The 27956-nt window shown below is 40.9% G+C and overlaps 1 protein-coding gene across 2 annotated transcripts in view; it reads left to right on the top strand.

Moving 5' to 3' along the window:
* The first annotated feature begins 10242 nt into the window (after window positions 1–10242).
* The window catches only part of LOC133421984 (Na(+)/H(+) exchange regulatory cofactor NHE-RF2), a 36299-nt gene continuing 18585 nt past the window's right edge, over window positions 10243–27956 (top strand). The window contains exons 1-3 of one of the 2 annotated variants that reach the window (XM_061711819.1): window positions 10243–10355; window positions 10574–10994; window positions 13618–13911. In XM_061711819.1, the coding sequence (XP_061567803.1) occupies window positions 10788–10994; window positions 13618–13911 (501 nt within the window). In that variant the 5' untranslated portion in view covers window positions 10243–10355; window positions 10574–10787. Of the gene's footprint in view, window positions 10995–13617; window positions 13912–27956 lie in introns of both variants that reach the window. The other variant, XM_061711818.1, reaches the window with a different exon arrangement.

The following is a 27956-nucleotide window of genomic DNA, read 5'->3' as shown; positions in this document are numbered from 1 at the left end:
CAAAATAAAGAGGAGAGGTCCTAGGACAGATCCTTGGGGGACACCACACGTAACAGGGGCTGTTTGGAACTTGGAAGATCCCAGGCTGACGTACTCCGTCCTCTCAGCAAGGTAAGAGGTGAACCAGTCCAGTGTGGAGTGATGGAGACTAATGTCGGTGTGTAGACGGCTTAGGAGGATATAGTGGTCAACAGTATCAAAAGCCGCTGAAAGGTCGAGGGCTGCTGCGTAGGCCTTCTGATGGTCTTTGTAGGCCAGCTTGTGTACCACCAGGCCAGATGATTTAACACGCCTTTCAATGGCACGGCCAGCAGCTTTCATCCTGCGCAGTTCATTCGTGAACAAGGGGGCAGTGCGGGAGAAAGACACAGTCCTTGTTTTGAGAGGGGCATGTACATCCAGGAAGCAGCGAAGAGAATGGTTGTAGTGTTCAACCGATTCCGTAACTGATGGAAGGTTGACTGAGGCCAGCATTCGGAGGTCAGAATGCAAAATGGCAGGGTTGATGTTTTTTAAATTGCGCAAATGAATATCGCGTTTAGGCTGGGGGAGGTGGGATGAGCAGGAAATGTCCATGGAAATAATGCTGTGATCAGAGACACCCAGGTCATATACTGCCAGATTTTTGATGGAGGGGGAGTCTGAGATGACCAGGTCTAAAGTGTGTGGGGGCATCAACATGCTGTGTGAGGTTGAGACAGTCCAACACATGAAGGAAATCAGCTGCCAGGGGGGGGGGGGTTAACAATATGAATGTTCATATCACCCAGTATAATATCATTGGAGGATAGAGAGCAGAAGGAGGTGAGAAGGTCATGAGTTTCTGTGATGAAAGATGGATATGGTTTGGGCAGCCAGTAAATTAGTACAGTATTGATCTTGGATGGAGGTTTTGATTTGAAGGCCAGATATTCAAAAGAGGACACTTCAGGTAGAGACAGAGGAGACAGCTTGAGAGTATCATGATAGATTACTGCCAGGCCACCACCTCGGCCAGTGCAGCGAGCTCTCTGCAGGTAACTGCATCCAGGGGACAAGTAACAACATCTTTGACTAGTTGTAATCAAGACCGACTCTAATACCACCAGCATGACAAAAACTATATGAAAACAATTTAAAACAAAACATATGAAAGAAAGTACTCTCTACTAACATATATCCAGGATATGAGACCAACTATTAATAAAATATATTCCTCAACAAAGGTCAAAAAGACAGCCAGCCTGTACTTAGATCCAGGTTCTACCATCAGCATCCTGGAGTGCTGAATAACCTGGCATACTCTTATTTACAGTTTTTCTCTATTGCCAAAACACAAAACCCAGTACTCTAAACCAAATGACCAGTTGCCTAAACACATTTAGTAAAACTACCCCCCTTTTGCCACAACCACAAACACAATTCACCTGTAGACACTGTTCACAAAACCCATCCCCTTTTTCTCAAAACTCTAAACACATTTTACCGTGCTAAAACACATTTTGCATATAACTCTGCTCCAATATGCATTGTGAAGCTCATGTGATGCAAAATGCTACCCACAATCAGCAAAACTTGAACACAATGAACATACCTGGTGTCAATCAGTAAACACAACTACTCATAATTGAAAACACCTATTGCAAATGATGTGACCACACCTATATAAGTCAGTGCAGTTTGCTGAAGCCTCAAAAACAAAAATAGATGATCAAGACAGGAGAAGAGGAGTTCGTGTCAGATGTGTTTGGCATTTGAGAAGGAAATACCATTTAGTGAAGAGTTAACACTGTTTTGAGGGTAGAGTGTGCTTTTGCAAGAGAAGTGTAGGATTTTGCATTTTGTGTGTGAGTTTTGTAATTTGTGTTTAGAGTTTTGAGAAAGTGAGGTAGTCTATCAGGAAATGTGTTTAAACAATTGTGAAAAACTGTAACATCAATCAGCAATTCATTAGTGTATGTCTGCCACCCTACTCTCCGTTCCTAAACCCAATAGAGGAGTTCTTCTCATCATGGCGGTGGAAGGTCTATGACCGCCAACCTTACACCAGAGAGAACCTTCTCAGGGCTATGGACCTGGCCTGTGATGATGTGGCTGTGGAGGTGTTCCAAGGCTGGGTGTGGCATGCCAGGGCATTCTTCCCACGTTGTTTGGCTATGGACAATATTGCCTGTGACGTTGATGAGGTCCTGTGGCCCGACCCAGCCCGACGTGATGACGCCCCATGATTTCGGTGTCAACATACAACATACTGTGTCAATTTTCAAACGTACTGTAATAAAAGAAATACCACCCTGAACATTGTGTTCTCAATTGTTACTGTACTGTATCTATTGTGTGTAATGGATCCTCTATGGAGTTTACGGTACTAATTTTTGCATTGAGTTGTGATATTACTGCATTTTCTGCATTATGTAACTATTCCCATGAAATGCACAAATCTATAGTAAATGCCCAAAACATATTTGAGAATAAATAAGGGTTGCTCAAATGCATCCTGGCAGTTGTGAAACTGTAAAAAGAACAGTCTCACACTGTGAAAATTGTGTTTTAAATTTTTTTGGTAATGTGGTTAATGATGCTCAGTAGTGTTTACATTTCTGCAAGCCTTAAGTGGTATTTTGGTGTCAGAGTTTGCTTTTGAGCATATGAGCATTTGTTTTGGTGTGATGGGTTGGTTTTTGTGCATATGAGCATCTGTTTTGGTGTGATGGGTTGGTTTTTGAGCATATGAGCAACTGTTTTGGTGTGATGGGTTGGTTTTTGAGCATATGAGCAACTGTTTTGGTGTGATGGGTTGGTTTTTGAGCATATGAGCAACTGTTTTGGTGTGATGGGTTGGTTTTTGAGCATATGAGCAACTGTTTTGGTGTGATGGGTTGGTTTTGAAAAGAAACTGTGAGGTTTAGTGTACGTAGCTTTAGAAAAGTGTTTTGTGTTTAGAGTTTTGTGAAAAGTGAGGGCAGTATCGTGAAATGTGTTTAAGCAATAGTGAAAAACTGTAACAGATACTATACTTATGTCGCTCACCAGCTCGGCTCATTCTCTTTGCATGCCAAATTTTGCTGACTAGAACAAAAAGGAGTCTGATGACAATGTGAAACTGACAAACCCTTTTGAAACAACGTCTTCTGACATTCACAGGAAAGCCAAGTGATCATTACACCTATTGGAAATGTCTTCTTTAAATCACAAATGCCAAAATTTCCAGCTCGCATAGGGGAAACTGTGTTATTGCATAGGGCATTACACATGGAGCAATTAGAGGTTAAAGTAGGGAATATTGTAGTTTTGACAGGGTGAGACACTGGAGTTTTGTTGGACACATAACCACATGGGTTTTTATTGCTGCTGTAGAAAATATTTCGGCTTGATGAGGATGATTTGGTTTAGGATAGGACAATAACATGGGGTAAATGAGCAACAAAATATACCATGTATAAATTAATTTATGATGTGACTCCAAGAGTTTCCAAAAGCAAAGTATTTATCAGGCTTCTCTCTCATGGAATCAGCTTCCAGTTTTCGATTTAGGTGATATTCTCTTTTGCCTGAAATGTCCAATTTTAGTAAACAGTGCACCTGAATGAATGCCAGGTATTGCCTGCAGACATTAAAGAATGACTGACCTTACTGACGGGGCGACACGGTGGCTTAGTGGTTAGCACTGTTGCCTCACAGCAAGAAGGTTCCTAGTCCGACTCCCAGGCCCGGCGGGTCTTTCTGTGTGGAGTTTGCATGTTCTCCCCATGCTTGCGTGGGTTCCCTCCAGGTACTCCGTCTTCCTCCCACAGTCCAAAAACATGCATAGTAGGTTAATTGATTCTGAATTGCCCGTAGGTGTGAGTGTGAGTGTGTCTGGTTGTTTGTCTATATATGTGGCCCTGTGACCTGTCCAGGGTGTAACCCCTGCCTCTCACCTAAAATGAGCTGGGATAGGCTCCAGCAGACCCCTGTGACCCTGCAAAGGATAAAGCGGGTATAGATAATGGATGGATGGATGGACCTTACTGATCTTGACCTCAGATCATTAGTGTAGCTAACAGCGACACAAGTCAATCACAGACCAACCCTAAACAAACTTCTGCATTGTTTTCAGAATTGCATTGAAATTCAAGGAACATGAACTCACTCTCTCTTGCAGGTTGCAGAGTGTTTGAGTTGTACACAGAGGAGCGAGTCGCACGGAGGAGATTATAAAAAGAAAAGAAGGAGGAGTGATTTGCCTTGTGTGCTTAATTAAAACTGAGAGCTGTGCCCTTCTCCACCCCACATGTCTTTTTTTCACCCTCTGCCGCGGGGAAAGGCTGAATGCCTCTGTCATTTCAATAAAGTATGAGAGATTAGAGCTCGAGGAAAATACACCCAAGATATATGCACGGTGTCATTTAGTTTGTCACAGCATAATTAAAGCTACATGTGTGCAATCAGTACATCTATCAGCTATTTTCTCTGTTCTCGCCTTGTCTTGAGTCACAACTGGGAAAGTTTGGACTCACGACTGTGAGACTAGCTCAGTGATGATAACGATTTTAGGACAGTCAGGCTCTGTATTAGTTCACAAACTGTCTGTCCATCATCGGATGTTACATGCTGGAGGTTTGCACCGACAAAGTGGCATTTTCCTCACATGGGTTGTTTGTTTCCTCGCCTTTGCTTGTTTGATATTTAAGCAACTCTTTGTAAAAATGAATACAACGGAGTGTGAGGAGATGAGCAGCAGGGTGCGCCTCAGCCTGTCCGAAATGATTAAAAAAGGTCAAATATGATAAGCAGAGAGCCTGTTTGCACTTTCCCAAAAGATATGCAAAGAATGGAAAATTTCCCAGCTAATGGAAGCTTTTCTTTTCCTTTTGTGGGTAATACATTGGACTTTCATTATCAATCAACAATAAAAAAACTGAAAATTATTGTGGAACAATACCTGTGATATCAAATCTTAATCATTGATGTTTTAAGTACATCTTTGATACCTTTTTTTGTGGGAGTTGGGGGGATGAGCCACACTGGGCAGTGTGCAGAGCTTTTTCAAAATCCTATTGTGTCACCAGGATAAGGCCATGGTGCTGTCATTGTGCTAGCCCTGTGAGTTTGTTGACTCACGGAGCCAGTGAGGTGAAGCTGTGACAGCTTTGAGGAAGTCTAATCTTGGATATTCCCACAGGAATTCTCCCCTGATGACACTAGCCGTCCATTGGAATATAAACACTGAGCTAAATTCCTCGCCAGTGCTCTTAAATTAATCTCACCATGTCTGTGTGTGTGTGTATGTGTGTGTGTGTGTGTGTGTGTGTGTGTGTGTGTGTGTGTGTGTGTGTGTGTGTGTGTGTGTGTGTGTGTGTGTGTGTGTGTGTGTGTGTGTGTGTGTGTGTGTGTGTGTGTGTGTGTGTGTGTGCGTCTTAATAAGATGCTGACAGACAGTTGACATAATGATCCATTACCTAGACACCAGAAAAAGGTTGCAGCATCACCACAGCTGACATTCCCCAGCTGTCTCTTTTTATAACGGCACACATTCACTAAACAGCCATCTCAGCTCCAGGAGCCGTCAATCAGTGACATCCTCAAGTGGATTATTTTATTAAAGGACTAAACTGTCATACCAGAAAAGTTGGAGGAAGGCAGCCTTTTAATAACAACCCCAAATTGCCTCGAAGCATTAAAGCACATTTTATTGTGTATTTATTTTCATTGGTTAAATAAACATATAGGTTTCAGCTATATTTTTACTTTCAATATCGAGGCCAATTTTCTTCTCAGCTTCCAAATACCTTTAGAATCTGTTAAAAAGTTGAAGAAGCTGCTTTTCTTGAAGATGTTTTACGTCTCATCCAAGTGGGCTCACCTGTTTGAACGACTAGTGAGGAATTTCCGGTTTTCATGCTGTTGTTTGGACACTCAAAACATATAAATCACAGACCCGCCCTCCCTCCCGTGGGTCATTACAGTCTTTTGTCAACATTAGATTTTGTTTTGTTTTTTGACCTGGTGAGATGTGAGATGTATCAGTCACCTGACTGACGATGGTATCAGGTATTGAGTTGGCATTTGGCAGCTGTTTGACTGGAGCTAATCCTATAAAGTCCTGTGACCTCTAAATCCAAGTGCAGTATCATCATTATCCTTAAAAATCAATCTGTTAAAGTGATCGCAAAAACTTGTAACACTGTCAAAATCTATAATCAAGAAAAGTCTTTATGAATGTAAAATTAGAGGCAAAGTCTGAGAACAAGAAAGAGCCGGATCAGACTTTTGCCAGAAAACAAATAAATAAATAAAAGCTTCCCATGTTCTGCATGGAGAGATTAAACCAAGATAAGGAACAGTTCGAGGTCCAAAGCAAACCACATAATACGTCAAACATGGTGGAGGCAATGTAATGACAGGTCAGAGCCTCGTAGTGCAGAATGACTCTAAACATATCGAAAAATCAAACTTCAGACCTTTTTCATGGAAAGATATTGACTCCTCTTCAATGGCCAAGTAAGTTGCCTGATTTCAATCAAATAGATCACGATGTTTAGTGACTGAACACAAACCAAAAGCAGAAAGATCTACAAACAAGCAGCAGATAAAGGTCGTTGTATGGACGGTCTAAGAGAGACTCTCCATGGAAGAAGCTCATAATTTGGTGACAATTCCTTTCTCCAAAGTTCCAGAATGACCACAAAAACAAATTTCACTCAAGTATTAAAGATCCTGATTTTATTTACAATTATGTTTCTTTGTCAAAATGCTCTTTAGACACTAAAAATGCAGGTACTTTACTTGAAAATATTATAATTACTAAGTGGTAAATCACATACATCTGTTGGTGTTTAAATTTGAAATCACTTTTGGACCTAACAGTTTATTTTATGTTCAACAATTTATAGGTTGTCTTTTTTATTTTATTTAGTTACAATTAGTTAATTTTACTAACTAAATAAAATAAAAAACACAACCTATAAAATGTTGAACATAAAATAAACTGTTAGGTCCAAAAGTGATTTTAACACCAATTTAATTTTAAATAAGATTATTTGCAAGTCATCACATACTGATTTCATTTCCATTTTACTCAGCATTCCCAAATGTATTTTTACTGCATGGATTTTGCTAAAAAAATAATTAATCTGTTATTAAAATCGCTTTCAGCAAGTTTTAATCCACTAATCCTTGCGGTGCATTTGTGATGGTCCATCTAACAGTTTAAAATAGGCATCAGTCATATTCTCTCCACTAAAAATCAAGAGTGATTGGTTTGTTCCCAAACATACAGCACCCGTCTAAAAACAAAGTTCACTTCCAAGTAGGGGCAGTGAAAGCATAACTCATAGTGTCAGTCATCGTGTTGTCTCTGCTGAAATTACATTTATTGAAGTGCCGCCAGCAATCTCTCAGGAAGCCTGTGTATTCAATGGAGAGGTCATTAAGATTAGATGATCCATCAGCGACTAGGTGGATGGTTGAAAATGCAATGCGTGAGTGAGGCCTCCAGAGCAGTCGCTCGTATTTCCTTGTATGTGTTCCCACAGAATACATTGAGGCCAGTTCTGTGAACAGGAAAGCGGGTAGATCCGTGTAACCGCTGAGACTTGGTCATATTAAGGGTAACGGAGACTGGCCATCTGTTTTTCATTGCTGGAAGCTGGCTGCTCTAACTGGATCTAACTGGATACATGTTGATGTTTCTTCTCCACAGAGGATGAAGGATTAAAACAAAACAGCATATCTGCCCCTCAACATGGGATATTTAGTAGCAACATTGATCACTTTTAAGTATTATTGCTATCCTTAATTATTCTGATGTGAAATCTAACTTGTTACAACTGCAGCAGTAGGGTAGAAATAAACAACCACAAACAGTCCCTGGAAATACATCCAGGGATAACCAAACCAAATACCAAACTGAAACATGTCTCTGGAGGCACAAGCATTCACATAGTGAACACCCATGCAACGAATAAAAACTGTTCATTTGTTGTTTTTTTTAAGATTTTGTGGTTCTAGTGGCCTTTATTCAAGGTTTAGGCAGGAAGGGGGTAGAGAGAGGGAATGGGGACGACGTGCAGCAAAGGGCCGCAGGTCGGGACTCAAACCTGTGACCGCTGCAGGACAACTGTAGCCACAGTACATGGGCTGCCTGTTTTAATCACTGTGCCACCAAGCAGTCCGAAAACGATTCATTTATTAATTTATTTGTTTCCATTCAACATTGCTGTGTTTCTTATTTCTGGGAGCTGAGAAAACGTCTTCAGAAATAAAAGTATTTACTGCTCTCTATTGGTCAAATACAGGAACTGCATGCTGCTCAGCAGTACAGTTGTTTAGCAGTGAGTGCCTGCATAGGCTGCTTATACTATGGTCAAGTTTTACAGATATTGGAGCTGCCTTATTGGAAAAGACATTAAAACTCAAAGAAGCAATTCTAACGAGAAGGAACAAATTCAAACAGAGTGTACAGCAGTTTGAGTGAAAATCTCAGTTTAGCAAAAGCATTTTAACCTACACTCTGTAGAAGTGGGGTTTCTATCGATTCCTGTACTCCTGCAGGCTGATATTCTCCAAGGGAGCTAAACAATAAGAAAAGAAAACAAGCATGTCTATAGTTGTGTCAAAAAATGTTAAATGAAATGTTATATCTTTGTCTTTATGAAGTTGTTCAGTTGTTTTGAAGCTGTTGTTGAGAGTTGCACCATTACTTGGCTTTGGACAAGAGCAACCAAAGATTTAAAACTGAAATTCCAAAAATGTAAGTATACTATTTAAAATGTATGTAAAAACAGAATCCAACCATCTGTAAATACCATAAACCTATATTTTACCCCCAACACAACATATATAATATATCAGATGTTAAAACAGGTGTTTTGCCATTTCATGGAAAATATTAGATCATTAGAATTTGATGGCAGCAACATATCTCTAAAAAAGTTGGAAGAGGTTGATGTTTACCATGATGTAGCATCCCCTCTTTTTTTAACCACAGTCTGTAAATGTCTGGGATGTGAGAAGACGAGTTGCGGGAGTTTTAGGAGAGGAGGAGAGCTGCTAAACAGTTCTCGGCCTTCATGGCCAGATTTTTCATTTCATGATTCGAGAAATGTTTTCTGTTGGTGAAACATACTGGGGTGCAGTGCAGGCATCCCAGTTCAGCACCCCTGCTCTGACACAATTTCCAGACTTTTTTGGTGTGGGGTTGTGTATTTGACTGATCACTGAAATCAGAAGGCTGGAAAATTGTTCATAAAGGACATGCTCGTATTTTTTTTCCTGTTGGTTATTTGTTTGCTGTGGCCTAGGGTTGTCACCCGTCCCGTAAAATACGGAATTGTCCTTTATTTGAGAAAAAAATGTTGCGTCCCGTATTGAACTAATACGGTACACGATTTGTACCATATTTTCATTAACTTTTACACCATATTCTAGTTGAATTATTGAAATAAATTAACTTTTACACCATATTCTAGTTGAATTATTGAAATAAATTAACTTTTACACCATATTCTAGTTGAATTATTGAAATAAATTAACTTTTACACCATATTCTAGTTGAATTATTGAAATAAATTAACCTTTACACCATATTCTAGTTGAATTATTGAAATAAATTAACTTTTACACCATATTATAGTTGAATTATTGAAATAAATTAACCTTTACACCATATTCTAGTTGAATTATTGAAATAAATTAACTTTTACACCATATTCTAGTTGAATTATTGAAATAAATTAACTTTTACACCATATTCTAGTTGAATTATTGAAATAAATTAACTTTTACACCATATTCTAGTTGAAATATTGAAATAAATTAACTTTTACACCATATTCTAGTTGAATTATTGAAATAAATTAACTTTTACACCATATTCTTCACCTGTAGGCTATATTACATCTGGGCTGATGTGGACATGCGTAGAATAGGCTATTTCAGTTGCTAGTATGGTTGGCTGTCTGTACAGTCATGCAAGTTCAATGCTATTAAAGCACTTTAAACTTGAAATCAAAGCATTTTGTTTTTTTATATAACATTTTTTATATAAAAATAAACACATTTTTATTCAGTTTAGAAGTTTGGGGGCTTTTTTCTTTTGGCTCCTGCGCTGCTGAAATCAGGGCGTCCCTTATTTCTATTTCTGAAAGGTGGCAACCCTACTGTGGCCCCATGAGTTGTATCTGTATTGCTCATGAACAGCTCTCTGCCGCCGAGGGGCAATCTTGGCTCATTTTGCATCTCCGGGCCACTGAGCTTGAGCTCAGCAGTAGGGAGACTATTTGGAGGAAGGTGGTGCTGTTGCGCACGGATCGGTAACGCCGCGTAAACAGTGGTGGCCGACAAGTGAACGGATGTTCTCCGGACAGTTGTTATGGAAAAATGTCGAGAGAGAGGTGAGCCTTTGATGGTCTTCTTCACTTGTACGGCGTGTGCAGTGAGTCGGTGACATTAATGAATCTCTGTCGGAGGCTCCGGAGGCGTGCGCGCTGCCAGGGGCCAGTGTTGGAGTCGCCAGCAGCGCTGCGCCGCAGCTCGGACCCCTTACATGCTTGTCTTATATCCTAACTTCACTCACTTCTTGCTTGTTGTCTCTTCTTTTTTATGCCTGCAGAGTTCTTCTTTTTGTGCATTTTCGCATCACTCTGATGTGAGGGGGGTCACAGCGTGCGTACTGGGCAGATATGCGTTTGCATACTGGAAGTTTAGCCCTGCAGCTGTTCTCCTGAAACCCCCCCCTAATCTTTTGCATTTTCGTCACGCTTTACCTGGGCACTGCAAGAGGGGTTTGTTTTTTTTTTTTTGTTTTTTTCAAGCCACAGGAGGAAATGGCCAACGAGAGGAAACCGCGGCTTTGTGTCATGGCAAAGGGGGAGACTGGGTATGGATTTCACTTGCATGGAGAGAAGGGCAAGAGTGGACAGTTCATCCGCAAAGTGGAGCCCGGCTCCCCCGCGGAGGCGGCGGGGCTGCGCGCCGGCGACAGGGTGGTCGCTGTGAACGCAGTGAACGTGGAGAAGGAGACGCACCACCAGGCAAGTGGACGTGCATTCATATTTATGATTTGACCTCGTATTACAGAGCGCTGGTTTCCTGCAGGGGTGCATCAACAGGTCTCTCGGGCTGCCTGGTGCCCACAACAGACACACTCTCCTCCTGGTGTGGCCAGTCATCAGCCTGCAAGTTACTGCTCTGAAACTTCTAGTTAGGCTGCACACAAACACACAAGTACAGAGTTTAAGAACCTGTTTTAAACCATTGTGGCATTTTCCAGTCACATGGTCAATTTAAAGGGGACCTATTATGGCATCTAATACCTATTTTAAACAGGCCTTCAATGTCTTAAAAACAAGCTTTTTATTGTTTTTGCTAAATAAATTAGAAATTCAGCTTCTGGGCCATGTCTTTATCTTCCCATTCTCTAACCTCATTATCTATGCGGGATTCTGAGTGGGCGGGGCTATGATAATGAGGCTCTGTGCTGATTGGCTGCCTGAATGACGCGACACACCGCTACGAAAAAATGGCGGAAGCTCCAGCCGGCGGAGTTAGTTGTGAGTGTGGTTTCACGCATCGGAGGCCAACCTATGTAAATTGCATTTTGGTTACGTAACGAAAGGGAGCAGAATCTGAACGGCTCGTAGAATCCACATCAGACTGGACGGCTCGTCCGGGCGGCTGTACAGACACTGCAGAATTTGGTTACTTTCCTCCTTCTCTGAGTTGGCAGGCTGAGGGGAGACCACTTTATATATGTTAAAGCAAGAGAAAACGTGTTTTTCATAATAGGTCCCCTTTAACTGACTAACTTGCTCAGAAATGGACTTTTTGACTTTGAAAGACTTTAAGCAACCGGAGAAGATTGCTGATAAAAACATTCCAGATAAGCTACTCACTTCACAGCAGCAGGAGCCGTCTGAGATCGGAGTTCAGACAACGGAATGCCTTCCAATATGACAATATGCTCCACAGTCTACTGCATGAAAACTGTCTGTAGTAGTGTCTCAGTCAGGCTGTCTGCCTTGTGCTGCATCACTGGCTGGTGGTCAAACAGAAAACAGCAGGTTCTGATCATTATTTTTCTCCACTCAGCATCAACATCAGCCACCTCGGCGTGGCTTTTCTGCAACCTTGCTACATCACAGATGAAATCAGAGTTGGTTGAAGCTCACAGAACAAATTTAATTTTAGTTACAGTGAAACATGAATGAAGATCTCACGGTTTAGAGATCTCACAGTTGGATAAATTCAGAGCATTTACAAGACATCTCTCCCTTGCCTCTGACAAGAGAAAAGTCTTCAAAGTATTTAAAAACTCTTGCATACAGTATACACTTTGTATAGGTGCTGCATAATTCATGTCATTTCCTCAAATGTTATGTTTTATTGGATAATTAAAAATCCAGTAGCCCTGAGGTGCAAGGATCAACAGAGTTATGAAAATTAAAAAACAAACTAAAACACAAAGATAAATGCCCCAACTGTTCAGCACAAAACACAGCAGCAAGAGAGAAAATAAGAGACACGCTTCTTGCACAAATGCACAAATGAATGTATGTGTGCATCCAATGTTTTATATAATATATATATATATTTTGCTAGTTTTCTTTAATGTAAAGTTAGATTTCTTTAAAAGATAATTTTGAAAAGTGTTTTGTGTGTGTTTTTTTTTTTGTATGTTTTTCCGCAGTTTTTTTCCTCCAAACATGCGACTACCGTACACGTCAGACTTGTCAAATAACTGACAGGTTGAGACAAAAAAAAGTTTACATTAGGGAAGCTGATCAAATGTTTGTGTTTAGACTAAAATTTGTTATCACCATTGTCTCACGAGGGCCAAGTCTGAAACGAAAAATGATTTTATTATTATTATTAGTATTATTATTATTATTATTATTAAAAAAGTTAAAGCAGCCCAAAGGAACTTTTGCAATTTCTTTTAGCTCAAAGGGTCCCCCTACAGACAGGGAGGTTAAGTCACTTTTATGAAAGTTTCTAAGATTCACTCTTGTTCAGTCTCTTGCTCGGCCACTTTCTTTTTTTTCTCTTCCATCATAACTTTCTTGAGCCACTTAGCACCGTCTGCTATGAGGTCTGATCCAGCTCTGAGAGGTAGTTTGCTTGTTGTTGACGTGTGACATAGTAAAGTGATAATGCCGATGTAGTAGGAATAGACAGGAGTCCAGAGTTAGTTTTTTTGCAAGTAGTAGGAGGACAAGAGGCCATATAAACCAGACAACGCTTCCTTAAAACTGTTGGGGAAACTGGCTGCTTCTAACAAGAGAGGTTATCCAGAAAATGGTTGATGTAATCAAACAGCAACGGCTCTCTAAACTCAAAGTTTTTGTGTAGTTTCACATCTGTATTAAAGGAGGCATTTGATGACCTGGATGATGTAAAGTTTGGTGGTGATAGCGATTGGAAAGCTGGATAGTTTGACTCTGATTTGCGTCTGTTACGTCTCAGGAACCATCTGAATCGCCCACTTGCTGACATATTTCTAGGCCGAGTAGGCTTCATTTAAGTTGACAGGGTTGTGTTAACTTTTTTGAATTGGTAGTCGACTTCAGGTACCTAAATATATGCTTTCAATCGTATTTGTCTTCATATTATGTTTTTCCAAACACACTGTTGAAGAGTTATGCCCCTCATCCCCAGGTGGTGCAGCGGATCAAGACAGTGGACAACGAGACAAGGCTGCTGGTGGTCGACCAGGAGACACATGAAACCCTGCGCAGCCTGCGTCTCACAGCCACAGAGGACATGGCCATTCTGGGGACCGGGGCCCCCATTTCCTCCTCTCCTCCAGCCTCCTCCTCCCCGGCACCGTCCTCTACCCCGTCCTCGCCCATCAAGAAGAGGGAGAATGGCTCAGTGTCCAAGCAGCCTATTGCACAGAGCAGCCAGGTGCAGAAGCCCACCAGGAGGTCCCCATCAAAGGCTGCAAAGAAGGTAAGTGAGATGAGGGAGTCAAAGAAATGAGCTTTATCTTTAAGTGAAATATCCCGCACAGGCAGGCAGGCTGAAGGTGGTGAGCAAACTCTCTGTTCTCACTCAGAAATGTCTTCTCCTCAGAAGTTCCGGCTGTTTGAGATGAGATTGGTAGATGTCGTGCACGCTCACCAGCCTGCTATGAATGTGTGTTTTATGTCAGCCCTAAATGTGTGTGTGCTGAGGGTTAACTGGACGGATTCCAGATGTTGCATTAGAGGTAAAAGAGGAGGTGAAATATGAGAAGTTGGAAACCTGGTATAACAAAAAAAAGAGCTCTGTATCCAAAAGGCTGGCTTGTAGTGCTGCAATTTTATTTTTAATGAAATGTGAATATTTTTACAGGAAAATGTATATCTGCATCTTCCTGTGTTTATTTATTCCTCCTCAGTTTCACAATTGGTTAAAAAAAGGGTTCATAAGCATGTGATAACTCTGTTTTCTTTGTGTGTGTTTGTCATTCCATGATGACATGAAAAAACAGGATGTGTTTCCGCCCGCGCCGTGTCTCTGGGAATGCAAAGATCTGATCAGATTTGGTTTCACATCGTCCCTATCAGAGGGACAAGGCTGCTCAGCTTCTTTCGGCGTTTACGCAACATGTGTTTTCACTTAGGTCTGCCCTGCCAGTGTGCACTCAAATGCTCTTTCTGCAAGAGCAGTGAAAGGACCAATCAGCTCCATTTAAAGTGTGTGTGCGTGCGTGTTTTTGTTCGGTTTTGGTTTGGTGTCCTGCAGGGAGAGGAAACGCAGTGCTCGGCGGAGTTGGACTGACTGAGTGGCTCATATAGCCGAGGCACATTAGCCTTTCAAATAAAGAGCACAGAGAGTTTAACCGTCTTCATCACGGGGACTGTGACTGTCAGCTGCCTCCTGCTTTAATCAGGGCATCTCAAAGGAGACTTTCCTCTACAGACATGCAGACTCAGGATTAACACAGCCCACTGATGCAGCATATTATTCACTTGTGCAGAGGTCATTCGTTTATATTAAACTGCAGACTGATCACAGGGGAAATCTAAAGGGTACGTACTATTATTTTAAGATTTTGTGGCAGTTCTGGCCTTTATTGAAAATATGCAGACAGGAAAGCAGGGTGGAGAGACGTGCAAGCAAAGGGTCACAAGCCGGGGCTCAAATGTGCACGACTGTGCTTGGGGGGCCTGCTCAACCAGTCGAGCTATCAGACACCCTCCGTGCTTATTCATTCCTCCTTTCCATTCCTTCTCCATAGGTCTTTGATGATATAACTCACGCCGGTTTGCTCAGTTTCATTTTCCTAATTGTGAGCCAAAAGAGAGCCAAACTTCTAAAATGTTTCTTCTCCTATATTGTTTTTATGTGCCAGGGGCAGAAAAATGAGGGAAAGAAGGACAGGGAGTTGGCATAATTTGGCCAGAGGGAACCTGAAACTGAGAAGAACCAGTAATAACCTTGAAGATTTCTTGGAAGGAGCTTTAGGAATCGGCCCCCACCACCCTGAGTGAGGCAGTGAGACAAGCAAAAACTGGAAATTCAGTTAAATAGAGGGACACTTGCAAGAAAGATCCTGGCACCTCCAGTGCGTGTTAATATATGAGTGGTTGAAGGGGAGTATCAGAATATTTCAGGAGATGCACCCTGCTGAGGATTAATATTCAACATCTAAGAACATGACTCCGCAACATGCTCTTATTGTTGTTTTAACATGCTTTCATGTACATTAAATATCACTACATATAACTGAATTACAGTAGACACCGGTTACGTTGACTTGACAGTCGATTTATTCCTTTTAAAAGTTATTCTGGTCAAAGATGGATTTACAAAGTCAGACGGTCAGACGTAGGTTTTCTAGTTGTTGCAGCATCTTTCGTCCTCAAGACCCCAGACCAGGGGTCGGCAACCCGCGGCTCTAGAGCCGCATGCGGCTCTTTAGCGCCGCCCTAGTGGCTCCTGGAGCTTTTTTCAAAAATGTTTTACCTTTTTTGCCTTTTTTTCTCTTTTTTTCCTCTTTTTCTCCTTTCCTTTTTTCCCTTCTCTTTTTTCTTCCTTTTTCCTTTCCTTTTTAATCTCGACATTTAAACTTTTGTCTCGACATTTTGACTTTTTTCTTGAGATTGTACTTCAACATTAATCTCGACATTTCGACTTTTTTCTCTAAATTTCGACTTTTTTCACGAAATTTCGACTTTTCTCGACATTTAAACTTTTTTCTCAAGATTGAAGATCTCAAGATTAATCTTAACATTTTGACTTTTTTCACGAAATTTTGACTATTTCCTTGACATTTCGACTTTTTTCCTCCACAATTCGACTTTTCTCGACATTTCAACTTTTTTCTCAAGATTGTACTTCAACATTAATTTTAACATTTCGACTTTTATCTTGAAATTTTGACTTTTTTCTCGACATTTCGACTTTTTACTCGAAGTGCATAATGGAAAAAAAAAATCTTCCCCCAGTTATAAATAATATAGATAAGTTTGTGTTGCCTTCATTCTAAGACTTTTCATTTTTTGCGGCTCCAGACATATTGTTTTTTTTGTGTTTTTGGTCCAATATGGCTCTTTCAACATTTTGGGTTGCAGACCCCTGCCCCAGACCGTACCTGGCTCTGCTACCTGTGACTTTCTGAGATATTCATCATAAAGTGGAGACAATTCCTAGTTGCAGTCTGGTGACAGTTTTTTGCAGCTGCCCTCCTGATGTTCATGCTCAATCTAACCAAGATGTGCAATCATAAACATCATAAACTCAGACTCGAACCTGATCAAGAGACCGCAGACATGCTGCTAACAACCAAGATCGTTAGGACTCCTAGAACATGATCTCAGGGCTATTAAAGATAAGAAATTAACTTTTATTTTCTATTTTCAGGGACCATCCTTGCTGTAAACAAATATATGTTAATAACACTATTATTCCTGGGGTGATACATTTTCTCTTACAGTATCTGTTCCAGCTGAGGAGGTAGCTAAAAATAATTACACTGAACAAGTCACTCCATCAACAGGCCTAATTTAAAAGTGAAAGATGATTGATATTCCAGCTATAATTCTAGATGTGGATGAGGCTGAAAAGACGGACGCTCAGGTGTTCGGTACTGTTGTCAGACGTTCTGATTTGATTTGCCTGAAAATATTGGTCAGCTTTCAGATTCAGAAAGCTCAGGGACATGAATGAGTATTACCATGTGGTTAATACTGTTTATTTGAAAGCAAAATGGAAGCAAAAGTTAAAAAAAAGGAGCAGATAATAGCTAATTCTGAGAACTATAATACTGTTAATGCAGAAGAAATAAACAAAGACTGAATTTATAGCTCAAAGCTCAAATGATTGCATGTGAGGGTGGTCTTGCAGGGTTGGCGTGGAGGGGATATGAGGACCGGGATGAAGTTTGTCAGTATTCCAAATATTCTTGAGGAATAAAATGTCCAAATTCAGTGGCAGCAAAACCCATGAAAGCCATTTGCTTTACTAATAGTCTCATCTCTTCTTCAAAGCAAAAGGAATTTCCGCAGCTATCAATCACAGCAAACATAGACTCCCAAGCTCACAGGGTACAGAAACACTGCAGGAAATATCTCTGCAACTATAATCACCTGCACATTTGCTCAATAAATATCCCCACTCAGGCTTTGGTGAATGTTTGTGCATGTGTTTTCCAGGTTACATGACACAACCTGCATTTTTCCTGTGTTTTATAGCCATTCATCGCTTGATGATTTCAATCATTCTCCCATCTCTGCGTTTCATTCCCTCTTAATTTGTCCCGCGAGAGTCCTACAAACATGCTTTTTATGCATTTGCTTATATCGTGCTCGGTTCTCTTACAGAATTTTAAATCAATTTAAAAAGAAACATTTAACAAGATTTTCAAGCTTAACTGAATTTCTTCATCAGAGCTCTTCATTATAGTTGAGTTTTCAGTCTCCAAACTTATCTTCAGCTCGTATTAGTCCTGTAATGTTGACCACTGCCTCCACAATGATGGATTTCTCATGCTTATGTAAGCCTGGCAGGTGTTCTGGGGTTTTCAGTCCTCAAGCTGTGTGATTGACTTCAGACAGGGACATTGCTGGTCTGGAGCAGCTTTCTCATTTTTTAGCAAATGCTGCAGGAAAAATGTGGTTGGCTTTCTAAACCTGAGATGACCTACGGCCAAAATCTAAAGAAATCTCTTCAGAGCCATCTTAATGGTATTCCAACAAGTAGATTAAACCGAAATAGTCACTGTGTTATGTTAGCTTAACCTATCGTGCAGGATTCTGCCCAGTGACAGTCATGCTGACCCACAGAAACATTAGCGCGTGAATCAGAGTCTGCACGCACCTGTCTCAGGAAAACACAAGGAAACCTTGAAGCACAGAAACCTTGAGTCAGGACCAGGGGTGTATCATCTTACCTGAACACACACCTGAGGTGTGAGCACTCCAGCTGTATCATTCTCCACTTTACACACACACACACGCACGCATGTTCACTGAGTTGTGTCACGAGGGTGTGTCATTAACACTAATGTTCTAGATAAAGTGTTGGGTGTCACTTTCCCATTAGAACCTTTTTTTTACCTGACAGATTACATAAGTGCACACACGCACAAACACGCATGCATGTATATTTCCCACTGCAAACACTGAAGAAGGACCGTATATTGAGATGAATTCATTACATTACACAAACCTCTCAGGAGCAGGTCTCATACACCAACTTCACATTTATTGAATAAACACAACAATATTTGATTGGAAAACTTCGGAAGACTTGTTATATTGTTGATTGTGAGTCAAAAATAGTTGTAACGCAGAGACAGCCATATGAGAAGTCTTTAAAACTCTACAGCCGTAAAAAATAGCCCGACATGTTCCCCCCCCTTATTCATGGAAAATATATTTTTGAGTAGATTTTGATTCTGGTTTTCTCTCTCCCACCTCTTCCTGGCCTGAATTTTCCCTCTCTGTTGGTGGTGAGGCAGTCCCCACACACAAAAATACTGCGGCCCTTTGTTGTTGTTCTTTCCAGTGCTGCTGCACTCCTGGCGCCTTTAACACAAAGCTTGTTGGGAGGAACACGGAAAGTCATCCCTATGGTTACGCTCGGTATCAAAACTAAGTTGCTGTTATCGTTGCTGCAAAGATGCACATGGCAAAATGATAAGCAAAAATAAATAATAAAACAACGGGAAAGGGGTGGATACATAGTCAATATCTTTCTTTCTCTTTTATGATTTTAACCTATAAAAAAAAGTGCATCTCTAAAAGCTTTGGTTCCCTCAAACATCAACCAACCAGACATGAAACAGGTGAAGTAGTGCAGAGGATTTTTCCTGCTGCTCGCGTACGAGCGAACGGCCCTTTGTGTTTTTATGAACGTAATTGCATCGTGTTATGGATTTGCCGGAGCCCTTTAGGGATCATCTGTTCCTGTTAGAGAAAACACTCAAGTGCCATTAAATAGTTACAAAGAGGGCTATAAGAGAGTGAATGAGTTTAACCGATTAGGAGCAGACGCAGCATTTAACTTGTGTCAGCTCACGTCTGACTGTAATTTCTAGAAAAGTCGCACCATCATGCAGACTTGTTGGTCACGTGAGGGCGCAGCAAATTATATGTTTTATTCAGTGTCTGCGCTAATAAATTAATAAACACAGTTATGAGCGCAAGTGTGTCACAGGTGGTGAAATCTTAGTAAACTTAGTTTTCTGCTAAACAACCACAGAGACTAAACGATCCAAGCTCTCAGGAGGAACAGAGAAGGTTTTTTTTCCAAGTTTCCTGAGAAGGGTTCATGGATTTTGAGAAACCCGGAAACAGAGGAGATGTCAGTGGTGGCAAAAGCTGAAGTAAAGCAAGATGTGCACCGCAGTAAGGCATGTTATTTATTTGTTGTACTGAAATGCGCATTAATTTTTAGTATTCTGCAATAAACTGATCCAAAAATCCAGTAAACACTTTAATGATCTTTCCGGTCTCAGATTTCCTTACGTTTTTTTTATTTTTTATTTTGTTTGTTTTTTTATTGCCAGTACTGCAAAACTGTCACGACCGGACAAACTGCTGACAGTTCACATGTGCTACGTTATTCTTTTAAAAGGCGCTTCTGGTTTTGGGTCTTTGATCCTGCCTGCTCAGATAATACAATGTCTATCCATCAGTTTACAATAACAGTGAAAAATGAAAACAATGACTCTGGGAAAGCCACGTATCGTTTCCATCCTTGTTCCCTGGCTTAAGTGCACATTTTGCTGCGGATAACACAGAAAAGATGTTGCCTGTCAGCTCTGATGCACAGCACGCCACACGGGAGGTGACGGCATATGGTCCAGACTTTAGCCGCCGTGATCATCTTCACAGGATTTATGGTCACACATATAAAGGTGCAGAAACGTTGGCTATCACTGTGTTTTTTCTTACAAAGGGGCCTCTTCGGTTGTATTTATAGAAAGTGTAACAGAGGAGGCTTTTAATGTGTTTAACCTATTTTTAACCAGGCGTGACCACTATTTTTTTTTCCCTCACTGTATGTGGAGCAAGTATTCACCAAAATAAAGCTGAACCATGAAATATGTTAGCTTAAATATACACTTCCAGAAACTGCCGTGTTGTAGTGACGCCATACTGGTGAGGGTGAGCCTTCAGTCCTCTTAAAAACATCTGGAGTTGGTGTCCGAGACCCGCCACCCCCAGCTTTGAATACCAATCTTATTACATCATGTGAGTGTGTGTGTGTGTGTGTGTGTGTGTGTGTGTGTGTGTGTGTGTGTGTGTGTGTGTGTGTGTGTGTGTGTGCGTGTGTCTGTGTGTGTGTGTGTGTGTGTGTGTGTGTGTGTGTGTGTGTGTGTGTGTGTGTGTGTGTGTGTGTGTGTGTGTGTGTGTGTGTGTGTGTGTGCGTGTGTCTGTGTGTGTGTGTGTGTGTGTGTGTGTGCGTGTGGGGTTGTCTTTTTTTGTGTCAGACAGAGAGTAAAACAAATTCCCAGAGTAAAAACATGAAGGGTGTAGACAGAATTATGGATTGGGGGAATTGGTGGTGTGTGTGTGTGTGTGTGTGTGTGTGTGTGTGTGTGTGTGTGTGTGTGTGTGTGTGTGTGTGTGTGTGTGTGTGTGTGTGTGTGTGTGTGTGTGTGTGTGTGTGTGTGTGTGTGTGTGTGTGTGTGTGTGTGTGTGTGTGTGTGTGTTAATAAGGTGCATAATGTTATGGAGGGATGAACAACGGAGTGTATTGTGTTAAAAGTGTGTGGGCGAGTGTGTGAGTGTGAGAGCGAACACAGCTGTGCGTTTATGTATTATCTGCCCATGCAGAGCTGATAATATATTTAAATGTTCCCCTTGTTAACCCAGAGGAAGTTGACCTGCCTGTTTCTCTCCAGACGTTCAAGAGGAATCCTTTGCAAAAAGCAATTTTGTGAGGAGCGGTGCGGTCAGAGGGATGTACGCTCCAGCGTTTCAAGCACGAAATCAGAAATTCCTCAAAAAAATAAAAACAAATGTAAAAAAGACATTTTTGAATCATTGCGGCAAGACAGATGTTTGCTGAAGTCAATCTTAGTGGAAGACTGTTTCGTGGATAGAGAAAGGTATAGATCAGTTCCAAGAAATAACTTTAACAGTAAAACACGGTAGAGGTTCTGTCATGCTGTGGGTCTGTTTGGCTGCTTCAGCTGCTGGAGCCATTGAATGTATCAAAGGACTAATGAAATAATAAGGAAGGAAGTTTAGACAGAAATGTGTGATCCAGTATCAGGAAACTAGCTTGAAGGTGAAACTCTCGGTCAAAATACATTTTATGAGGCGGCCAGCGATGAATGACCTAAATCCCACTGAAAAGATGATTGTTTTCTATCCATAGGATGTTTTTCATATGCTTGTATGCTTTCTAATGCTTATCATCCAACGCACTTCGTGCAGCTGCAATTGTAAAATTGTATCTGTAGTTAGACGCTTGACCCAAATCCACAGCATTATTTATAGTTTGCACTACTTTTGTGTCTTTTTTGGGTCAAAATTAGGAAAACAGCCCTGCCACCTCTTTCCATCCTTCAATCACCAGGGATTTCTATCCGAACTCTTCAGTGAAATCTTTACGTGGAGATGCGGACGTCTGTCCCAATAAATAACTTCTGTTTAGGAGTCATACATGCTTTTTCTTCTCTTTCTCGATTTTTCTCAGTATCAATTTTTAAATATCACTCGTTAGATGTGGGAATGTCAGCGGCGTGTGGGTCGGCCACAGCCACGGTGTGGATCGATCAATGTTCTGCCCACACAAAAGCTCTGCCAACAAATATATGAGACAGGGAAAGAAACACAAATGCTTGAAACACAGAAATAAAAAATCAGACTGCAAGAGACTCTTTTCTGTCTTTACTAAAGCTGATGGAGAAGCGCTTGAAAGCGGTGACAAGAGCTTCTGCACACAGTGAGTCTTGACGGTGATGATGTGGCGGGCAGAGGCGCACGTCAACCTTCCTTTCACAAGTTTCACAGAGTCATTTATCCCCCTGACCCGTCCATGTGTTCCTTCTCATAGGTTTGTATCTGCCGCCTGTGGCGGTCACACCTGTGAGCCAACGTACGTTCCCACAAGATCCTCCACACAGTGTCCACCCAGACTTAAAAAATACATGATCAGTTATGTCCATTAGCTCTAATATGTGTTGTTAAACGTCACTATCTCAGCAGAGGTTATTTGATCAATTAAGTTCAGCCATTGAAACTACTAAAACGGGCTGGGCATAGGAACAACAACGTGGCTAAAGTTTTAAAAAAGCCCCTTGAGAGAGATAACATATTTCATGACACACTTTAGCTCCATCAAGAAAGCTGCACCGTTTTCTGGGTCGCCACAGCAACGTGTCCTCAAAAAGTTAGGCCATCATCTGTGAACATATGGTTAGCTTCTTATGCTATTGTTTGTTTATTTATTTAGGTAGTTTAAATACTTTTTATGTATTGGAGCATAATGAACATCTTCTGGTCCTCAGCAGGTCTTAAATTATGTAAATACAACTTCAGATAATCAACATTGCATGACATATTACCTAAAGCAACAATTTCTATAGCACAGGCTAAACCAAAAATGCAGAAGCAGCATATATAAAACCATATTTCCTTCAATTGAAGAACGAGCTTTAGTAAACAATTATTTGAAGCAGGTGTTTTTCCTGGAGGAATTATTCCTGCTCTACTTTGCAGGCTTTGGTTCATTGACGTTTGAGAGCCGTTCACTTATTCTCGGACTTAATAGAATGATGGACAGCAAAGCTGGCTTCTTTAAGATCATTACTGATATCTGTCCTCTTCAGCATTATGTTAAAACACACTTGGGGGTGATCAATTAATCAGGTGCATCTGATTGTCAGCACCCGGTCACTATTCACTATTTTAATTTCCGTGTATGGATGTACTTTTTTTGTAATTTTGGCTTACATTTTAATGACACAGTGCAATATGACTTAATTTTTTTTTCATCTGAAGTTGTATTTACTTAATTTGAAGACTTCACAATTTTGTATTAATGCAAAATATTACTACTCTGGGTCCATAGTACTTAAATACACTTACTTACATGGGTAACTCATGATAATTTGCATAAAGGTGACAGTGTTTCTAACTTTTTGAAACATGTTGCACATTAAATATCTAAATAATTTTGTTCAATTAAAATTAGAAACTCTATAAATCTATCCTGTCTCCTCCTATTTATGATCACATGGATTTGCCGGAGCCTTTTCCAGCTCTATTCGGGCAAAAGGCAGGAGTACACATCAGAAAGTCATTGGTGATAAATCATTAAATCATGGATAAATGGACAAATCATCTTTCTTTGACCTCTATGAGCTCCACTCACATATAAGCAAACATCCCTTAAACACACTGAGAAATACACCCGCGGATCCACCAACCTCTCCAAGACGAGGGATATCTGCCACGCGCTGATAACGTGGGTGTGGACACACACACGCCCACAAACATGTCATCATGCCATCGTCAGTCATCTTTCCATCACAGGCAGCAGTAGAGAAAAACCCCCGGCACAAATTTGACTTAAGAGAAGGCTGAAACATTTCATAAAATTCAATTAAAAATAGTCAGTGAGCAAGAAATGGAGAACAAGACACTCAAGCCAGCACAACACCACGCTGAAAATCTCAACACTGCCAGCAGCCCACACACTTCTGATTGACATTTAAATGCAAATAGCTGAAATTGTATTTTTCAGCAATCTTATTGCTGAATAAGGTGCTTAAAAATTAGATGGGGGGAAGAAAATTAGAGTGAAAGCGCAAACTATGTTGCATGCGTAACAGAAATGCAACATAAAAGGGGGAATGAAAAAGAAATGATCATTAAGGACAACTGTTTTGTTGCGTCTCCAGCTCTCTTTTCTTTGCATAGTTTCACTGATCTGTGGGACACTGAGATCATTGAGGTGAAGGGTTTGTTTGTGGAGGCTGATGCTCCATCACTATCAGCTCGGACAGTTTGCATGACTGCAGAAACCAGTCCGGTCAACTTCATGCATCTGGTTCTCTGTGAGGGAAATGCAGTCAAATACTAAATTTCATTTTAATTACATAAAAAGCTCTAAAAAGCAACGCTTCTGCATTTTAACATGCAGAAATAAACTTTGTATAATAAAATATGGCCCTGCGATGGACTGGCGACCTGTCCAGGGTGTAACCCCTGCATCTCGCCTGAAAATAGCTGGGATAGGCTCCAGCAGACCCCCGTGACCCTGCAAAGGATAAAGCGGGTATAGATAATGGATGGATGGATAATAAAATATATGTTAGTACAGTCATCACCATCTTAAATTAATTTACCCTGCTAAATATTTGGTTCTCTGGGGTAGGTTTATTTACCATAACCAGTTTTTTGCTGTGTTATTAAATCATCTTTTAATAACACGAGTCAAGCTGATTGCCATCATGTCTTTCATGCTTCCGTTTGCGCTCGGTGACAGTTCAGCCTCGAGCGATGACACCCTGAACAATATGTTTCCAATCACAGACGCTTGCAGTTGATTGCAGCTGCAGGCGTCCTCACCAGGTGTAAAATGACAACAAGTATCAGAGTCCATGACCGCTTCATTAGATATTAAGGTCAGCCTTCACAAGCTTTTTGTCAGATAAGAATCTTTCTGGTTTCTGGTCCGTAATAATGTCTTATCTCAGACACCGCATGATACAGACGAGTACATGGAGTTACTAATAATGGAAAATAAGACATGAAGAGTCCTACACTCAGGCAGCAGGCTATGTACAGAACTGCAATTAATAAAATAATGTAGATATTGTATTTATTTGTGCTAATAATTTGGTGTGCAAAGGAAATTGTATATGTGTGACAGCGACACGTGTAGAGTTACAGCCTTTTACTTGTAGCGAGTATATTAATTGTTACAACTTGTTGACTCCCTTGTTCCTTCGTTTCTTCTCCTCTTTGCTTGTGCATTGTAAAAAGTATAGTCTCTATAATCAGACATGTATATTTGAATGTGCAGAATCTGTAACAAAGTGGCACAATTTTTAAACTGGAAGCTTTCTGGTTTCTGTTTTAGTCACAGTAGTTTGGAGCAGGAGATGCTACTGTGTAAAATAGTTTATAGCTAACACCCACCAGGATCTGATCATTTTTTTTATGTTTTCGATCACAAGAAATAAGTGATTAAACATAAAAGACATAGGATTAAAGAAGGAAATACTAAGGTTTGCACTTTTCCAACAAAACAGCAGGATGAGCATCTGCATCCTGACAACATGCAACACACCCAGCCTTCCATCCATATTCTTTACCCGTTATATCCTCTGCAGGGTCCCGGGGGTCTGCTGGAGCGTATCCCCGCTCATTACAGGCGAGAGACAGGGGTTCACCCTGGACAGATCACCAGTCCATCACAGGGCCACATATGCAGACAGAGAACTACGCATATTCACACTCACACTCAGGCCCCGTTTACACGGAGCAAAAACGGAGGCGTTTTCATGCGTTTTGGCCGTTCGTTTACACGAAAACGCAGCTCAAAGCCCCCAAAAACGATCATTTCTGAAAACTCCGGCCAAAGTGGAGATTTTCAAAAACTCCGTTTTCACGTTTGACACTAAACTACGTTTGACTAAACAGAGGAAAACGGAGGAAAACGGAGGAAAACAGAGGAAAACAGAGATTTAAGCTTCAGAACGTCACATTAATAATAATTTTTTTAATAATAATTCATTTTATTTGGAGGCGCCTTTCACGTCACCCAAGGTCACCTTACAGAATAAAAACAAGAAATACAATTAAAAATACAATAAAAAAAACATGCACCAGAAACTTCACCAGCATCATGTGTGCGACCTGTGTTTACAATTAGTTTGGCCACCGTCAATATTTTCTTGTATTTTACCTGTTTTATATTCTAAAGTCACACTTAAAAGTAACTCCACTTCTCTGTCACTCCAAACGAAAGGCTCTCGTTCCGTCTTGGAAGTAAAGCCTGAATTATGGTCCCGCGTTAAATCGACGCAGAGCCTACGGCGTAGGGTACGCCGCGTACCCTACGCCGTAGGCTCTGCGTTGGTGGAACCATAAATCAGCCTTAACTGGAAGTCACACGTGTCATTTGTTGATGTTTTTTCCAGGATTCTGATTGGCTGGCATGACGTTAACAGCGTTTTCATGCGGGTCCGTGTAAACGAGGATATTTTTGAAAATGTAGAGGGGAAAATATCCGTTTTTGTAAATACCCGGCTACATGTAAACGTGGCCTCACTTCGAATCATCAATGAACCTAGTATGCATGTTTTTGGACTGTGGGAGGAAGCCGGAGTAACCGGAGGGAACCCACGCAAGCACGGGGAGAACATGCAAACTCCACCATGCAACACACAAAAACATCCGCGTTATCTACGAACCAGATATTCAGTGGCCAGGCCACACATTGAATCTAAGTCAGCAGGTTAGAAATTCTTGGTTTATAGTTTGCTGAGAACATCTACGTCATGTTTTCAATGTCAATCTGGGACTGGAGGAGATAGAGTTAATTTATCTTTGCATGAAGCCTCAAAGCCTGGAAAAAGACCTTGACTCCGTCCAAAAGGAACCAAAACAAACAAAAAAGAAATATCAAGTCCAAGGTCCATAAGGTAATAATGTCTTGACTGAGAGCCTTTGACATTTTGAAAAGAAGTTTTTAGATATGCTGCCTTTGACTTACAAGACAATTATCAGTTTTATTGTTTTTTGTCATGGTGACAGAAAAACACATCTGTGCAACATTTAATCATATTCAAAAAAAAAAAAAAAAAGATCCTTGTGTGTATTAACCGTGATGAGCTTTAAAGAAAAACATGATCCCTGACTAATACAATTTACGGTACAGTGCCTCAGTTTTCCAAGATCCTTGGCTCTAACTTTATCTTTCCATATTTTGTTTTAGTATGTGCGTCCAGTCAGATTTTTACACATTCCACCTTAACATTCCTCTCTTTCTCTCTTTTCTTGTTGAGCAAAGACCTCAGGACACACTAAAACAGCAGGTATGGCTGGTTTGAGACACACAAACGTAGCCAAGCAGAGCAGATCTGTCCTGTTAGAGCAAAACGCAAGCCGCACACTCGCTTAACTAGTCTTCCTATCTCTGGGATGTTACGCAATGCAGCGCCACACAATTGGGAAAAACTATTGGTTATCAAGTTCTCTGGCTAGCCTCGATGTTCTCATGTTCGCTCGGCTCCCTCTAGAACGACTCCTCTTACTTTCTTTCACATCCTGTGCATCATGTCTCCCTGCTCAGTTTCTTTTCATCATGCTGACCCCTTCTCTTTTCCGATCGCTTTTTTTCCCCATCCAACTTTCCTTGATTTTCATTTTTGAAAGCTCTTGATTCCCCCTCTGCTTCTCTCCAGCTGCCTGTCAATCCCTTTGGCTCTCATTCCTCTCTCACTGCTCTCTTTCTCGCCCGCTGTGAACTGGCCAGATCTGCCCTTTTTTTTCTCTTTCTCTCTCTCCCTCTCTGATTGAGCAACACTTGAAGCAGCTGCA

This window comes from Cololabis saira, chromosome 21, assembly GCF_033807715.1.
Source record: "Cololabis saira isolate AMF1-May2022 chromosome 21, fColSai1.1, whole genome shotgun sequence".
NCBI lineage: Eukaryota > Metazoa > Chordata > Actinopteri > Beloniformes > Belonidae > Cololabis > Cololabis saira.
Note: the sequence above shows the minus strand (reverse complement) of the source record. Positions and strands in the feature narration are given on the sequence as shown.